General features: G+C 50.0%; 1 protein-coding gene across 4 annotated transcripts in view; it reads left to right on the plus strand.

The window, feature by feature from the left end:
• LOC119975265 (urokinase plasminogen activator surface receptor-like) overlaps nt 1–18,992 on the plus strand; it is a 44,298-nt gene that overhangs the window by 20,096 nt on the left and 5,210 nt on the right. For all 4 annotated transcript variants that reach the window (XM_038814968.1, XM_038814969.1, XM_038814970.1 and 1 more), the window contains exons 7-8: nt 4,672–4,809; nt 15,818–15,952. In XM_038814968.1, the coding sequence (XP_038670896.1) occupies nt 4,672–4,809; nt 15,818–15,952 (273 nt within the window). The remainder of the gene's footprint in view (nt 1–4,671; nt 4,810–15,817; nt 15,953–18,992) is intronic.

An 18,992-nucleotide genomic window follows, 5' to 3' on the forward strand; every position in this document is an offset into this window, starting at 1 on the left:
AGGAGTCCGTGTCTACATCGACGACATAATAATCTAGTCCACCACCCCGTAGGAACACATCAGCCGCCTCAAACGCGTCTTCAAGCGCATTCACGAGCATGGCCTCCGCCTCAAAAGGGACAAATGCTCTTTCGGCCAACGGTCATTAAATTCCTGGGTGATCATATCTCCCATTTGGGTGTGTGGCCGGATGAGGACACGATTGCTGCCATCACATCCATGAAAACGCCAGAGGACAAGAAAGCGGTCGTCCGGTTCCTGGGCATGGTAGGCTTCCTGGGAAATTTTATTCCCAATCTCACCTCACATACCGCGGCCCTCAGGAACCTGGTTCGTACCCTCAGGAACCTGGTTTGTAAGAAAACGGACTTCCAGTGGCTCCCTGCCCACGAGCTCGAGTGGAGGGAACTGAAGGCCAAGCTATCCATGGCCCCAGTGCTGGCCTTTTTCGATCCGAACAAGGAGACTAAAATCTCTACAGATGCCAGTCAGTCTGGGATTGGAGCCGTGCTTCTGCAGCGTGATGAGGCCTCGTCATGGGCCCCCGTTGCATATGCATCACGGGCAAAGACCCCCATGGAACAGCGCTACATGCAAATAGAGAAGGAGTGCCTCGGCCTTCTGACGGTGTCGTGAAGTTCCACAACTATGTATATGGACTTCCCCAGTTTACTGTTGAGACCGACCATCGTCCGCTTGTCAACATAATACAAAAGAACTTGAATGATATGATGCCTCGCCTCCAACACATCCTGCTCAAGCTCCGGAGGTATGATTTCCAACTCGTTTATACCCCTGGCAAAGACCTTGTCGTTGCCGACGCCCTCTCCAGGTCAGTTACCAGTCCATGCGATCACGAAGGGTTCGTTTGCCAGGTCGACGCTCACGTTCAGTTCGCAGCCTCCCACTTGCCAGCATCGGATGCACGCCTGGTACAAATTCGCCGCAAAACAGCGGCTGATCCCCTTCTGCAGCGTGTGATGCGCTTAACGACGGACGGGTGGCTCAAGGGCCAATGCCCACAGTTTTACAATGTTCGTGACGATCTGGTGGTTGTTGATGGTTCTCCTGAAGCTAGACCGCATCGTGATCCCGCACAACATGCGCCAGCTGGTCCTAGAGCAGCTGCACGAAGGCCATCTAGGTGTTGAAAAATGTCGCCGCAGGGCCAGGGAAGCTGCCTATTGGCCGGGAATCAACAACGACATTGCCAATGCGGTACTCAACTGCCCCACCTGCCAGCGTTTTCAACCCGCCCAACCACGGGAGACCTTGATGCCCCATGAGTTGGTCACATCATCCTGGACCAAGGTGGGCATCAACCTGTTCCACGCATTGGGCAGGGACTATGTGTTGATCATTGATTACTTCTCAAACTACCCGGAGTTCATCAGTTTGCACAATCTCACTTCTTCTGCTGTCATCCGGGCGTGCAAAGAGACGTTTGCCCGGCATGGCATCCCGCTCACAGTGATGTCGGACAATGGCCCCTGTTTCACAAGCCAGGAATGGGCCAGCTTCGCCCGGCAGTACAACTTCGCACACATCACAGCCAGTCCCCTGTACCCTCAGTCCAATGGCAAGGCAGAAAAGGGGGTTCATATAGTCAAGAGGCTGCTCTGCAAGGCTGCCGATGCCGGGTCTGATTTCTATCCCACTCTGTTGGCCTATCGTTCCGCCCTGCTTTCCACTGGGCTGTCGCCTGCACAGTTACTGATGAACCACACCCTGAGGACGACGGTGCCGTCGATTCTCACCCCGAATCACGATCATGTCCCCGTGCTTCACAGGATGCAGACGTCTCAGGCGCAGCAAAAAGGTGGCACACAACTCACGTGCTGCTGATCTCCCTGACATCCAGCCAATCGACAAGGTTTGCATTCATCTACCGGATGGTGGCTGGTCTGCACCTGCTGTTGTTCTCAGGCAGGTGGCCCCCCCATTCCTTCCTGGTTAGGTTACCAGACGGGTCCATTCGGCGCCGCAATCGGCGTGCCCTTTGCCTTGTTCCACAGTCATCACGGGATCCTCCGGATCGTTCCCCTGCTGACCCTGCCATGGACTGTGCAGAGCTTCCGGTCACTCTGCCTCCCCCTGACTGTGCTGCAGCCCACCCTGACCTGGCGGCTGTTGATCCACCCTTGAGGCGGTCAATCAGAATTCGCCGCCCACCTCAGAGACTGAATTTATGAACTTTGCAAATTTATGGACTCTCTGAGATGTTTCCTTCCTTGTTTAATTGTTTTCTACTGGTTGGTATATAGCACTGTTCTTGTTCAATTTGATGCATACTACTTATCTGCACCAGGCACCTTCCCTTGTATATTGCTTCGTTTTCCTGTATATAGATTTGTACATATGTCTTCGCACCTCACATGTAGTTAGGATCATTCTTCACGCACCCACACTATTTATTGTCACACATTCACATCAAATTTTTTTAAAAGGGGGGATGTCATAATATACACCGGTATATCATGGTGCAGACATACACACTGATGGACATACACTAGGACCAATCAACCAATCAACATGCACAAACACTGCAGCCAATCACCAGTTAGAACACACACACTATAAAGACAGAGGGCATCACTTTTTCCGCTCATTCTGGATGCTGCCTCTCAGAAGCACTAGAGCTCATCAAGTACAGTACAGACTCACACCACGTGCTGAGAGATTCAACTGGTTCGGACAGGCACAGGTCTCTAGTTAAACTAGCATCGTGTAAACCCACAGTTATCATATGTCTATTATTTTATAAGTAGTGAATAAAATAATGTTGAACCTTCTTCAGTGTTGGTGGCATATGTCTGCTTCACAAGTCCACAGTGCCCAACACTTCAGTGACCAAAAAAACTAGTTGAGGAGGTAGATTTCAATGAGTTTCCTACAGGAGGAGAAAGAGAGAGAGAATGAGAATTCCAGAGCTTCCAGTGCAGGCAACTGAAGGCACAGGCACCAGTGATGGAGCGATGGACATCAAGAGGCTGGAATTGGAGGAGTGCAGAGGTCTGGGAGACTTGTAGGGGCTGGAGGAGGTTAAAGAGATAGGGAAGATTGTAAGGTCTGGAGGAGGTTAAAATAGAGGGAAGGTTGTAGGGGCTGGAGTAGGTTATAGAGATTGGGAGGGTTGTAGGGGCTGGAGGAAGGTACGGAGGTGGGGAAGGTTTTAGGGGATGGAGGAGGTTACAGGGATAGGGAGGGTTGTGGGCGTTGGAGGAGGTTACAGTGATAGGGAGGGTTGTCGGCGTTGGAGGAGTTGACAGAGATAGCGAGGATTGTAATGATGGAAGATGTTTCAGAGATAAATAAGGTTGTAAATGCTTGAGGGGTTCACAGAGATAGCAAGCATTCCAGGGGTGTGAGGACGTGACAGAGATAGGGAGGGTTGTAGGAGGTTACAGAGGTAGGGAAAGTTGTAGGGGTTGGAGGAGGTTACAGAGATAGGGAAGGTTGTAGGGAATGGCGCAGATTACAGAGATAGGGAGGATTGTATGGGCTGGAGGAGGTTGCAGTGTAATGAAGGGTTATAAAGGCTATGGGATATTGTAGAAATAGAGAGCATTATTGGGCTGGATCATGTTACAGATATATAAAGAGTTTGTAGTTGCTGGAAGGGTTTGCAGAGATATGGACGGTTGTAGGGACTGCAGGGGTTCACAGAGATAAGGGGGGGGGTTGTAAGTTCTGGAGGATATTACAGAGATATATAGGATTGTAAGGTCTGGAGGAGGTTACGGAAATAGGGAGAATTGTAGGAGTGGAGGAGGTTTCAGAGATAGGGACGTTGTAGGGGCTGGAGGAGGTTTCAGAGATAGGGAGGGTTGTAGGGGCTGGAGGAGGTTACATAAGATAGGGAGGATTACACTGGCTGTAGTAGGTTACAGAGACTGACAGAGAAAAGGCCAAATTTTGAAAGTGATCTGAATTTAAAATTACCACTTAACAGAGTTGTATGATTGAGCTGGGATGGTTATGTGAGGCTGAATGGCCTTCTTCGTGCTCAGTGATTGGCTGGTTCTAATCATGCTCCAGGGTACAGGAAAGCAACAGCATCACCAGTGGAATAAAACTGTAACTGCAGTGTCATTGCGAGCTGTTCAGACAGCGAATGTTTATTATTGGCATCGTTTTGCTCAGTTGGCTGGATGGCTGGTTTGTGATACAGAGTGATGCCAACAGCATGGGTTTAATTCCTGTCTTGGTTGAGGTTGTTCATAAAGGCATGGTCTTCTCAACCTTACCCCTCGCCTGAGGTGTGTGACCCTCAGGTTAAATCACCACCAGTCAGCTTTCCCTCAAAGAGGAGAGCAGTCGATGTCCTCTGGGACTGTGGTGACTTTACATGTTGTTCTTATGACTGATTACACAGCACTTTCAGTGGTGTGTCACAGCTTATAAAACAGAACAAATAAAATTACCCCTGTGCCCAGACTGGGGTTAGGTGAAGTAAGGTGGGTGGAGGTTCGTGCGGAGCAGCAACACCACGATGGACCAAATGGCCTTTTCTCTGTCAGTTGTGTTAGTCATGAAGACCACCAACATGGAGAAGATTAATGAAGGCTATGTTGTGTGAACTAACTGTCTTCAGGAGGGTTGGAACAGAAACCAGGCTACACGGTCCTCACAGTCCGTAACTGAATAAGATTCCTGGTTCTATTTTCACAGATGGAACATCCCAAGAGTATTTCCTTAAAGGTTGCGGGAATTGCTTTGGAAGTCTGTCCTTTAATGCCGGTTCATTCTCAGTGGAAAGAGCTGATAGATGCTGCCAATCTGACAACTGCAACAACCAAACCTTCAAAGGTATGGTACAAATATTTACACAAGGTTCAACTTTATATCCATGTCGAACTATTTTAAAAATCTATATCACAGGAACAGGCCATTCAGCCCATCTCCATCCTGGTGTTTATGCTGAACACTATATTCCTCCCACCCCCTCAGCACCTTACCCCATTCCCATTTCCTTCTATTCCTTTCTCCCTCATTTGCTTATTTGGCTTCCCCACAACATCCTAATTTTAAGTAGTGATTGCATTCTTGGAAACCACAACTTTAGGAATCATTGTTAAAACCAGAGATAGGTTCCTTCAGATATTTCTCTCCCAGAAAAAAACACAATGATTGAGTATGTGAGCACACTGCATTCCTGGCTGAATAACTTGCAAAATAAAACACTAAATATAAAAAACAAATCCTGTAAAAATTCAAATTAGGTAACATCCCCTGGACTCAAGACGTTTAAAATAGCCAATTTCACGGCATCATCAGGCACACGCACAACACTAGTGGGTGGCACAGTGGTTAGCATTGCTGCCTCACACCTCCAGGATCCTGGGTTCAATTCCAACCTCGGGTGATTGTGTGTGGAATTTGCACATCGTCTCCGTGTCTGCATGTGTTTCTTCCGGGTGCTCCAGTTTCCTCCCACAGTCCAAAGATGTGCAATTTAGAGGCCATACTAAATTGCCCCTTCGTGTCCAAAAGGTTAGGTGGGGTTACTGGGTTACGGGGATAGGGTGGTGGCATGGATCTAGGTCAGGTGCTCTTTCAGGGGGTCTGTGCAGTCTCGATGGGCCACATGGCCTCCTTCTGTACTGCAGGGATTATATGATACATGATTTCTGGCTCATGTCTTAAAATAATTTAAAAGTCGCACCCACAGCTGCCACGCCTGAAACTCCAAAATGTAAATAAAAAACAATCCAAAAAAAGAAACAATTCTGACTTTGGGTGCCTCCAGGTGTTTTTTAAAACAGATGTTGCCTCAAATACAGTATCAACAGCCTTGTTAACAATGGCACTGACTGGGTCACAGGGCCAAATGTTACATGACGGGACCCGATGCACGATGGTGCACACTGCACAATGACGAGGGCTGGCAATGGCTCGTGATCAGGTGTGTGCAATGAGAACTGATGACAATGACGCAAAATGGTTCAAAAGCAGAAAGTGCGATTAAAATAAGGGGAAACGGATCTGAAAAAAAATTATTTTCAAATTAAGCAACTAAGGCATGGCGACTTAAAATAGGGACCCGACTGTATATTATTCACCACAACCACTTCCGGTGGTAAGGAACTCCACATTCTCACCATTTTGTGGGTAATGAAGTTTCTCCTGAATTCCTGATTAGATCCATTAGTGACTATCACATAGGTTACCCCTAGTTGTGGTCTCTATAGGAAACCTCTTCTCTATATCTACCTGATCAAACACTTGTATAATTTTAAAAACATCAATCAGGTGACCCCTCAGCATTCTGGAGAAAACAGCCTCAGTCTGTTCAACCTTTCCTCATCATTATAGCCTCTCAGTTCTGCTATTATTCTAGTAAATCTCAGGGCAGCACGGTGGCCTAGTGGTTAGCACAACCGCCTCACGGCGCCGAGGTCCCAGGTTCGATCCCGGCTCTGGGTCACTGTCCGTGTGGAGTTTGCACATTCTCCCCGTGTCTGCGTGGGTTTCGCCCCCACAACCCAAAAATGTGCAGAGTAGGTGGATTGACCATGCTAAATTGCCCCTTAATTGGAAAAATAATTGGGAAATCTAGATTTTTAAAAAAAATTCTAGTAAATCTCTTTTTGCACCTTCTCCAGTGTCGTTATATCCCTTTTACGATATGGAGACCAGGAGCTGGACTCTCCAGTCACCGACGCCAAAATCGTGTTCGCCGACCGGCTGAAGGATCAGAGTTCCCGACCCACTCGGGGGTGGCGCCGCTTTCACGATGGTCCGCCCCCTCCAAAGCGGCATACTCTTGGAGTACACCGTGCCACGTAGCGACAGCCTCAGGACTTTGCCTGAGGCCCGCCACCCAAATGCTCCACCCCCGACTGGCCAAGTTCCCGACGGCATGGGACACATGCAAACTCAGTTCAGCACCGCCACAATCTGGGGAGGACTGATATACAGCCAGGGGTGGATCAGTTTCACGTGCACCACTTCAGAGATTACCGTAAAATCCTCCTTTCAGTAATCCTCCAGGGTCAAAACATGCGAATGTGATTTGTGAGGCCCCCCCGCAACGTTCACACACACCTTCTACCCCCTCAAAGAGCCGGCTAATCCTCGCCCTTGTGAGGTGTTCTCTATATACCACCTTCAGCTGTATCAGCCCAACCTCGGGTACAAGGTGGAGGCGTTCACTCTCCGGAGCACCTCACACCAGAACCCCTCCTCCATACACTCTCCCAATGTTTCCTCCCACTTTGCTTTGATCCCTTCCAGTGGTGCCTTCTCCGCTTCCATAATAGTCCCGTAAACCGCCAACACTACACCCCTCCCCAGTCCCCCTGTCGTCAGCACCTCCTCCAGCAATGTGGAAGCCGGCTCTACCGGGAAGCTCTGTATCTCCTTCCTGGCAAAATCTCGAACCTGCATGTATCTAAACATTTCTCCCTGCTCCAGCCCATACTTCGCTTCCAGCTCCCTCAATCCTGCAAACCGACCCCCAAGAAACAAATCTTTTAATGTCTTAATCCCCTTCTCCTCCCATCTCCGAAAGTTTCCGTCCCACTTCCCTGGCTCAAATCTGTGGTTCCCCCGAATCGGCATTTCCCTTGACCCTGCCCCCAACCCGAAGTGTTGGCGAAACTGCCTCCAAATTCTCAATGAAGCTATTATTACCGGACTCCCTCAGTATTTCCCCGTGGCCATCGGCAGCGGCGCTGTTGCTATCGCCTTCAATCCCGACCTCCTACACTAACTCTCCTCCATTCTGACCCACTGTGAATCAACCCCTCTGACCCAGCTCCACACCTTCCCCAAATTCCCCACCCAGTAATAATACATCAGGTTCGGGAGACCCAAACCCCCTGCCTGACTTCCCCGCTGTAGTAGCATCTTTCTAACTATGTCCACCTTCCCTCCCCATATGAACAAAACAATCATTCTTTCAATCTCTCCATGTATCTATACATATCTTCTATGTATCTATGTACTTATGATGGCCAACGGCTCACTCACAAGTGCAAACAGCAGGGGGGTGCATAAGACATCCCTGCCTAGTCCCACGGTGGAGAGAAAAGTATCTCGTGCTGAAGTTATTTGTGCGGACACTCGCCCTCGGCTCCTTATACAGTAGCTTTACCCAGTCCACAAATCGTGGACCAATCCCAAACCGCTCCAGAACTGCCATCAAATACCCCCATTCTACCTGGTCAAACGCTTTCTCGGCATCCAATGCCACAACCACCTCTGTTTCCTTCCCCTCTGCCGATGCCATAACCACGTCCAATACCTGCCTAACGTTTGAAAAGAGCTGCCTCCATGTCACGGACCCCATCTGATCTTCACCTATCACCTTCGGGAGGCACTCTTCCAGCCTACCTACCAGTACCTTCGACAATACCTTTGCGTCCACGTTTGAAAGTGATAAGGGCCTATACGACCCACACTCCTTATCTTTTTTAAGCAACAAGGAAATTGATGACTGTTCCAAAGTTTGTGGTAACACGCCTTTTCCCATCGCCTCCTCAAACATCCCCATCATCAGCGGTACCAGCTTATTTTTGAATTTTTTATAATATTCCACCGGAAACCCATCCGCCCTGCCACCTTCCCCGACTGCATCCTCCCAATCGCATCTTTTATCCCCTGCTCCACTATTGCCCCTTCTCATGTAGCCCTGTCCCCCTTCCCTAACCTCGGGTACTCTAGAGTCTAGACCATCTAATAATTCCTGCATCTCCTGGTCTCCCCTGGTGGTTCTGACCTGTACAACCTCTCATAGAATTCCTCAAAGACCTGGTTAATCTGATCCGGAGCCACCACCAAATTCCCTGCCCTGTCCCGCACGCAAACAATTTCCCTTGCCGCCCACCTCCCTCTGAAGCTGACCTGCTAACATACTTCTCTCCATGCTTGTCCACTGTACCCCTTGCTCATCTCAGTTGGCGCACCGCCTGCCTGGCAGTCAATGCTCGCATGTAGTTCCTTCCTCTTTTCCAACTTCGCTGGGTCCCCATCTTCTGCATAGCTCTTATCTACCTCCAGCATCTCATCTATTACCCTCTGACGCTCCAACCTCTCCTCTTTGTCTAACCTAGCCTTGAACAATATCACCTCACCCCTCACCGCTGCCTTTGGAGCCTCCCAGACAACCGCCTTTGACACCTCAACTGTACAGTTGAAACCTACATATTCCTCGATTACGTTTTCAATTTTGTCACAGAATCCTCGGTCCCCTAAAGGTCCCACATCTAACTTCCACCTTGGCATCTGTACTACCCCCTTCTCCAGTACCATATGCACCCAATGCGGAGCATGATCTGATATTGTAATTGCAGAGTACTCCAACTCTTAACCCCAGCCAGCAAAACCTTCCCCACCACAAAAAAAGTCGATCCGCGAGTGTAGCTTATGGCCCGCCGATAAAAACGAGTGCTCCCGCTCCCTTGGGTGCAGAAACCTCCAAGGGTTCACCCCTCCCATTTCCACCAATAGCCCAGCCAATGCCTTCGTCCCCCCTGACAGGACCAACAAGCGCAGCCTTGACCTGTCCAACCTTGGCTCCTGCACCAAGTTCCAGTACCCCCCCCCACCTTCCAAACTATCAGTTTGTGTGTGTCCAAGTCAGGGATGGCCCCAACCACCTTCTTCGCGAATCCCACATCGTCCCAATTGGGACCCTATAAACTTACCAGAGCCACTAGCCTCCCCTCCAGCGCCCCGTCACAATCACATACCTACCCCCCTCATCTGCCACCAACTTCTCCATCTGGAACCGTACCCTTTTGCTGACCAACACCACTACCCCTCGAGCCCTTTCATCAAATCCAGAGTGAAACACCTGACTAACCCAGCCCTTTTTAAGTCTCACCTGGTCCTTCACCCTCAAGCGAGTCTCCTGCAGCATTGCTACATCGGCCGTCAAACTTTTAAGATGCGCAAGCACCCTTGACCTCTTGACTGGACCTCCTAATCCCCCACGTGCTATGTGTCAATCCGGACTGGGGGTCTCCCCCCGCTTCTTGTCCATCATCACCATACCACCAGGCCCTGCCCATGAGCCTGACCCGCCCCTATCCATTATCAACACTCCCCCCAGAATCCCCCCTGCACTTCCTCCGCCTGCACTTCGTCTCGAAAAAACTTCTCCCAATATCGATCCCTTCCTGCTCCCTTGCTCGCCTCGTTGACCCATCGAAACCTGCTAACCAGGCTCCAATATCCGCAGTCCTCCTCTCACCTCACCTCCATTCACTAGCTGACTTTAGTTAGCTAGCGCGGGTGGACCTCCCCCCACCCCCGCAAAGCATACTGTCCCCTCCCACCCAGTCCCAGAGCAAAAAAATGAAAAAAAAAACATCCAATCCATACAATTCACTAAAATACCATATAACTGTCGCAACAAAGAATGCCAATCAAACCAAACAAAAACTTAAACTCTATAACAATGTGAAGTCAAGTAAGTTACAATACAGGTCAATGAAAAGAAAGTTATAGCATTTATACATTTTCTAATTCCCCAATCACAGTCCACAATCTCTCTTCCAGTTCCACTTCTGTCCCAAGCCTTCACAAACGCCTCAGCCGCCTCCAGAAATAAAAATCTTTGGTGTTGTCCGTCACCCTCAGCTTTGCCGGGTACACCATACCAAATCACAGTCCCTTGTTGTACAGTGCCACCTTTACTCGGCCGAGCGCTGCTCGTTTCTTTGCCAACTCCACCGTCAAGTCCTAGTAAATCCAAACTCTAGCACCATCGCACTGCACCTCCCGCTTTGCTTGGCCCAGCTTAACACCTTCTCCTTTATGTGGTATTTATGGAAGCAGATAATTACTGCACTCGGCGGCTCATTTACTTTGGGCTTCGGCCTTAATGACTGATGAGCTCGGTCTAACTCATACTGGGAGGGGTTCTCATCCTCCCCCATCAACTCTGCCAGCATCTTAGCAAAGTACTCTGTTGGCCTCGAGCTCACAATTCTCAGATCGTGCCACCTTGAGCAATTCTCCAAATCTTCGAGCTTTGCTTGGATCCCTCAAACAAAATAGAGTGGAAAAAATGCCCAAAAGCGCCAAAAACAGCGGGAGTCTCCTCTTCGATGCCAGGAAGCATCTATATTGAAATGAAAATCGCTTATTGTCACGAGTAGGCTTCAAATGAAGTTACTGTGAAAAGCCCCTAGTCGCCTGTTCCGGCGCCTGTTTGGGGAGGCTGTTACGGGAATCGAACCGTGCTGCTGGCCTGCTTTCAAAGCCAGCGATTTAGCCCAGTGTGCTAAACAGCCCCTTGTATTTACCGATGTTACTCGAAAATTCCTTTTCTCCTGGGTGGAGGAAACTCCATGGTTCCCCCGCCTCCATCTGCTCCATAAAAGCTCCTAGTTCCCGAGCCATGCCACTCTTTTTCCCTGTGGGTTTCATCGGTCGGTAAGTGGGTCCTACACGCAGTTATAGTCATCCCCCTAAATCAGTCGGCGTATGAACCTCGGGGATTTCTGACATGGTCTTCTTTATGACTTTTGTGTCATCCCAGTTGGGAACGTACAAATTTACCAGTACAACTAGTGCCCCTTCCAGGACACCGCTGACCATGACGTACCGTCCCCCTGCGTCCATAACTGTCTTAGTTTCTGTAAACCCCGTCCTCTTGTTAATTAGTATTGCTACCCCCCCGCAGCCCTCGTCTTGTAACATGAATGGTACGTTTGCCCCACCCAGCCCTTCCTGACCAGCAGTCGGTCCTTCTCCCTCAGGTGCGTCTCTTGTAAGTAGATTATGTCGGCTTTTAGGCTTCTTAGGTGGGCGAAGACTCTGGATCTTTTCACTGGGCCGTTGAGTCCCCTTACGTTCCAAGTAACAATCCTGGTAGGAGATTTCTGACCCCCCCCCCCCCCGGTCCTGCGGGATCACTCATATTGACATGGTGAATGCGCCCCTGCACTCCGGGGTTTCTCTTTGTTCGGGGGCTGTCCAAAATGGCCACAGTCGCTGCTCTCACCTTGAGATTGGGCCCCAGCGCTCCGGGCTTTCCCTTTGTCCAGGGGGCACCCAACATGGCCACCAGCTGTGCCTACGCCACGTGGGTGCGCCCCTGCGCTCCGGGGTCTCCCTTCGCCCTGATGCCCTCCCGAGTGGCTGTTTGCGGCGCCATCTTGGTTCCTCACCCTGCTCCACGCTTGCCAAGGCCTGTGACAATTCTGTTTTCCTACCTCAACCTTCTCTTCACTTCTTTTTTGTTCTGTGCTCCTCCCGACCTCCCCCTAGTCCCTGTCCCTCTGTGTTCTCCCCCCCCCTCTCTTTGTGCCAGGCGCTCCCTCTCCCCTGAGAGGTGCCCTCCCGTGTTGGCCCTCCTCACTAGTCCGGTGGCTTCCCTCCCAGTACTTGCCCAGGTCTGGCCCTGCTTTACCTTCCTCCTTCCACCCATTGTCTCGCTTTCTGGTCTGCTTATCTCACCCTCGCTCCGCTCCCCCTCATCGCATTGAGGGAATAGTCGAGCCCAAAAATGAGGCAGTACTGTCCCACATAAAACATAAAACAAGTGTGTACAATTCATGATCTAATTGTCTCTGTTTGCGGTCTAGCCTCCACACTTCATTCCAATTCTTTTTTTTTCCCACCCCTGCAGCTTTCATTGTTGTTGCGGTTGTTCCTCCCCCAATTTGTTCAATTTAACAAAGTCGTCAGCCTCTGCCGGGGTGTTAACATACAGTTCCTTTCCCTTGAATGTTACCCAGAACTGGCCGGGACTAACATCCCAAATCGCACCCCACTTTTGCAGAATGCTAATTTTGCTCTATTGAACATGGCCTTCCTTTTTGCCAGGTCTGCCCCAAAGTCTTGGTACACCTTTATCTTCTTTCCTTCCCATGTGCACGGTTTTGTCTGACGGGCCCACCTCAGGATTTTTTCCCAGTTCTGGAACCGGTGCAGCTTCACGATAATCACTCTGGGCTGCTCCCCAGTTTTGGGCCTGGGACAAAGCGACCTGTGCGCCCTGTCCATTTCTGAGGGGTTTGGAAAGCTCTCCCTCCCACAGGCTTGCCCAGCATTTGGGCGATGTAGCTCGTTGGGTCCCTGCCCTCTATCCCTCTGGCAGACCCACTATTCTGCCGTCTGGATCTGTTTTCCTAGTCCTATATTTTCCCTCTTAGGTCATTTTCCCCCTCGGTGATTACCAACCTTCTCACCTCGGTTTCCAGAGCTACAATCCTGTCTCTCTGGTCCAAGGTGGCCTTCTCCAACTTCAGGATTGTTTTCTCCAGCGCCTCCACCTTCCATCCCAGGCCTTCAATGGTTCGCTTCATTTTGTCTGTCGCCTCCAATATCACCTCCTTCACCATCATGTGGAGCTCCGTATTGAGTGCCTCCTTCATGGCATTTAGCTCCTTTTTCAGCTCGCTTCTCCATTCTTTCCCCTTGTACCCCGGGGGGGGGGGGGGTGGGGGGGGGGGATGGTTGCCGCGTCCTGTTCCTGCTCCATTGTTCGCCAGCTCTTTCCCTTCTTGGTTCACCTGATCCTCCGTCCTGCCTCGTGGGGTCGCATGCCTGCGCACCCGCAGCTCCTACCCTTTTCCACACTTTTGCTACTGCTCCTCTCGCCATCCCCCTTGATTTATTATTATTTCCAGTATATTCCTTTTATGTGCCTTTTGCCTTTGGCTGGGTTTTGGTGGGCTTTTTAAGACGAAAATCCTGATAGATTGCCTCTTTTGGGTTTGTTTTGGAGGAGAGCCATCTGATGTACATCCGCTCAGCGCATTGTTGCCATGGAAGCCTCTATTACTGGTTTTAAATCAGTTTGGTGAGCTTCCGTGGAGCCCCAAAGACGAAAAAAAAATCAAAAAAAATGTTCAAAGAAAAAATACTCTCCGTGCTCTTTAAGCCCTCCGGCTTTAAAGTTGTTTCTTTCTTCTCTTAGTGTCTGGCCCGACACCTATTCAGCACCTCTGTGCCGTGGGGGCTTATACAGACAAATCTATTTATCGGTCTTGAATGCATGTTCAAAGTAAAAAAAAATAGGAACAATATCACGATCCCCGATGGGAGCTCCTCCATGTGCAACTTTACCTCAATTCTGAAATTATTAATACCCCAGTTCATGAGCTGAGAAAAACTAACTCCACTTTCTCTCGACAAGGCACAACAACAGATAAATATTAACACAGAGATTGAGCATTTGGTCCCTTGAGCATGCTTCCCCATTCAATACGATCATGGCTGAGGATCTATCTCAACACCATTTTATCACCTAATCCCATGTCCCATATACACGTAAAGGGTTAATTATTACATCTCAGTGTAACACAACCACTAGAGGGCACCACTAGTTCCTATTATAAATACGAGAACTCAGAGGCTCTTGGGTAGTTCCAAACAGGAGAGTCTAGACAGCAGAGTGTAAGAGAGATAGATCACAACATAGTTAAGGCAGCACGTGTAGTTTACATTAGTTATTACATTAATATAGATTACTTGATTACTAGTTGTAGTTCTGTGGCGTGTGCAAACTCAATATTAATTAATCGTTATTCAATAAATCAATTTTGCTGCAAGTTAGAGATTGGTGGTTTATTTATAATCACACCATTCTGGATTATGAAGCAAAGAGTAATGATATATTACCAAAGAGTAATATCATCTGAGGAAGGAGCAGTGCTCCGAAAGCTCGTGTTTGAAACAAACCTGTTGGACTTTACCAAAGAGTAATATAACAACATATTCCTGTACTATCTGAAAAGTGCCAATAAAATATAGTCAAACTTCCCAAGTCACCCCACAGATATCGCCAGACCATGTCACATAAGGAGACATGAAAACAAAATGCTTGGTCAAAGAGGAAGCCTTCAGAGGAGGAGAACCAGGCAGGGTGGTTTATGGAGGAAATTTCAGAGCTTCAGCCCATACGATTAAAGAGACGGTCACCCATGGTGGAGAGATGGAAATCGTAGGATGCTCACAAGGCCAGAATTGCAGGAATGCAGGTATCTCAGAAGGTTCTAAAGGCATGAAGCTGATACAGAGATTGTAGTGTTGTAGAGGCTGGAGGAGGTTACAGAGATAGAGAGGGTTGTAGGGACCAGAGGAGATCACAGTATTGGAGGGAAGGGTCCATTAAAAGATAGAAATATATATAATAAATAATAAGCATAAAAAGATCCTCCTGTTCATTGAGGCCATCCGACACAATTGTAATCCTTGCTTCTCGCAATATACAAATTCCTCTCCCCACCCAAAACCATGTGATCAAATGTGAGGGGATAGAAATCACAGATCAATTAGACTGAATAGTCAAGTCTTAGGGTGGTCTGAGTAGGAGCCCGTAAGAATCAGTCCAGATCCATAGAATCCTTCCAGTGAAGGAGGAGGTCATTCAGCCCATCTAGTCTGCACTGACCCTCCGAAAGAACACTGTACTTAGGCCTACTCCCCTGTCCTAGCCCTGCGCATTGATCATGGCCAATCGCCCAACCTTCGGGTCTATGAGCTGTGGGAAGAATCTGGAGCACCTGTAGGAAACCAAAGCAGATACGGGGAGAATGTGCAAACTCCAGACAGTTACCCAAGGCTGAAATCAAACCCGGGTGCCCGGCGCTGTGAGGCCACAGTTGTAACCACTGTGCCACCGTGCCACCCCAGAAATTTGGAAAATTTCACGAATTTACATGTCATCCTTGTGCAGATAAGGTGAATGGAACCGAATTTTAGAAGGTTAAGGGTGGGGAAATGCCATAACCCCACAATTAATGTGATATAAACTGTGCGGCTGTGCAAGGTGGATTTTCAACCTCAGGATGTCTGAATTGGTCAGGCTGGAAACAGCTGGAAGAATCTGAAATGTATCTTCTTGTTTGTTTGTCAGTGGAAAGAAACACCACCTTAAATGGTCTCATGTGTTACGGGTGTACAGCGCATTCAAATCAGAAATGTTCAGATACCATGATTATGATGAACTGTTTAGGAAAGCAAACAAGGTGTCTTCACTCAACAACTACAGGTAAGCCTTTGATTTGAGTCCATCAATAATGACCAAATGTAACATGCCCACAGCGTCAATGTGACACCGACGGCGCGGCGTCAATGTGACACCGACGGCGCGGCGTCAATGTGACACCGACGGCGCGGCGTCAATGTGACACCGGCGCGGCGTCAATGTGACACCGACGGCGCGGCGTCAATGTGACACCGACGGCGCGGCGTCAATGTGACACCGACGGCGCGGCGTCAATGTGACACCGACGGCGCGGCGTCAATGTGACACCGACGGCGCGGCGTCAATGTGACACCGACGGCGCGGCGTCAATGTGACACCGACGGCGCGGCGTCAATGTGACACCGACGGCGCGGCGTCAATGTGACACCGACGGCGCGGCGTCAATGTGACACCGACGGCGCGGCGTCAATGTGACACCGACGGCGCGGCGTCAATGTGACACCGACGGCGCGGCGTCAATGTGACACCGACGGCGCGGCGTCAATGTGACACCGACGGCGCGGCGTCAATGTGACACCGACGGCGCGGCGTCAATGTGACACCGACGGCGCGGCGTCAATGTGACACCGGCGCGGCGTCAATGTGACACCGGCGCGGCGTCAATGTGACACCGACGGCGCGGCGTCAATGTGACACCGACGGCGCGGCGTCAATGTAAGACCGACAAGCCGTCAATGTGACACCGGCACGGCGTCAATGTGACACCGGCGCGCCGTCAATGTGACACCGGCGCGGCGTCAATGTGACACCGACGGCGCGGCGTCAATGTAAGACCGACAAGCCGTCAATGTGACACCGGCACGGCGTCAATGTGACACCGGCGCGCCGTCAATGTAAGACCGACAAGCCGTCAATGTGACACCGGCACGGCGTCAATGTGACACCAGCACGGCGTCAATGTGACACCAGCACGGCGCCAACGTAACACTGACATAGCATCAAAAGCGTCAATGTAACACCAACGCAACACCGTCAAAAGCGTCAATGCAACACCGTCAAAAGCAACACCGACACAGCGTCAATGTAACACTGACACCAGATAAATATGGTTAATCCCACAGGAGCGGAGGGACAAAAAACCCCCACCAGGCTAGTCAAAAGCGTCGACGCAACACCGACACAGCGTCGACGCAACACCGACACAGCGTCGACGCAACACCGACACAGCGTCGACGCAACACCGACACAGCGTCGACGCAACACCGACACAGCGTCGACGCAACAGCATCAACGTAACACTGACACAGCGTCAATGTAACACCGACACCAGATAAGTATGGTTAATCCCACAGGAGCGGAGGGACAAAAAAACCCCCACCAGGCTAGTCACCTGGAAAGTCTGGAGAACATTAAAACTGACATAGTCTTCCTACAAGATATGCACCAGAGGGGTAAGGACCGACTGCGGGTAAGGAAGGGCTGGGTGGGCAGACTTACGATTTCTGCTATGGGACGAGGGTCAGGGAGGTAACCAAATTAATCAATAAGAGGACAATGTTTACGTCGACAAAGACGGTAACAATCTCAGGGGGACTGTACATAATGGTCAGCGGTGCCTGAGAGGAAGCACCGGTTATCCTCGTTAACATGTGCCCTTCCAACTGGGACGACACGGAATCTATAAAAAATACCATGGCGGAAATCCCCGACATTGACATACACCGACTGATCTGGGTGTCTTTAACTGTATACAGAATCCACGGATGGAGAGGTCGAACGCCAAAACGGGAAGGTCCTCCAGCATGGCAAAATAACTCTGTCTCTTTCTGGAGCAGATGGGGGTGGTGGGCCCATGTCGATTCACCCACTCAGGGGAGAAGGAGTTCTCTTTTTCTCCCCAGTACATAATGTATACTCAAGGATCGACCTCTTTACTCTTTATACTGGGAAAATCGGTGCTTCTGGGGCTGGTCAGGGCGGAACGCTCCACGATTGTCATCTCCGATCATATCCTATATGAATACGGGGCAAGGCCAGCTGCCTGCAGGTACACCAGCTGAGAAAGCAGGCAGCCACAAGAGAAATTGCACAAATTAGAGATGACAAAGGCACACTCGAAACAGATCCTAACAAGGTCAACAAAGCCTTAGAGGCCTTCTAACGGGGAATGTACACTTCGGAGCCCCCAGTAGGGGACTGAGGGATGAAGCAGTTCCTCGATGGACCAGACATGCTAGTCATGGGGGAAGACAGGAAACAGGGCCCGGAAGCACCTCTAGAACTCTGAGAAGTCATGGAGAACATTAGCTCCATGCAGGCGGGGAAGGCGACGGGACCGGACGGTTTCCCGGTGGATTTCTATAAAACATTTATGACAGCACTGGCCCTGCACCTGTGGGAGATGTTCACAGACTTGCTGGTGAGGGGCACACTGCCGCCAAAACTGGCACAGCCTCAATCTCGTTGCCACCTAAAATAGAAAAAGATCCAACAGAGTGCGGTTCATACAGACCCATCTCATGACTAAACGTAGACACTAAATATTTGGCCAAAATCCTAGCCAACAAGCTGGAGAACTGTGTACCAGAGGTGGTTATAGAATAACAAACTGGCTTTGTCAAAGGTAGACAGCTAACATCGAATATCAGGCACCTGCTGAACGTAATCATGACCCCATCCGGTGAGAGAACATGAGATGATTGTCTCCCTGGATGCAGAAAAAGCCTTTGACAGAATCAAATGGAAGTACCTTACAGAGGTGCTGGAGGATTCGGGCTCGGATCAGGGTTCACCTCCTGGGTGAAGATCCTGGACAACGCTCCCATGGAGAGTACGGACAAACAACACCAGCTCCCAGTACTTCCAGCTGCACAGCCACAACGGGTAGGGATGTCCGTTATCCCCGCTGCTGTTCGCCCTAGCGATCGAACCACTAGCGACCGCGCTCAGAGCAGGAAAGAACTGGAGGGGGATCCAAAGAGGAGGCAGAGAGAACAGTCTTGCTCTATGAGGATAACCTGCTCCTCTACATCTCAGACCCAAAAAGCAACATGGAAGGAATCATCGTGTTCCTGAAAGAGTTTGGAGCCTTCTTGGGCTACAA

The sequence above is a fragment of the Scyliorhinus canicula genome, chromosome 12 (assembly GCF_902713615.1).
Source record: "Scyliorhinus canicula chromosome 12, sScyCan1.1, whole genome shotgun sequence".
NCBI lineage: Eukaryota > Metazoa > Chordata > Chondrichthyes > Carcharhiniformes > Scyliorhinidae > Scyliorhinus > Scyliorhinus canicula.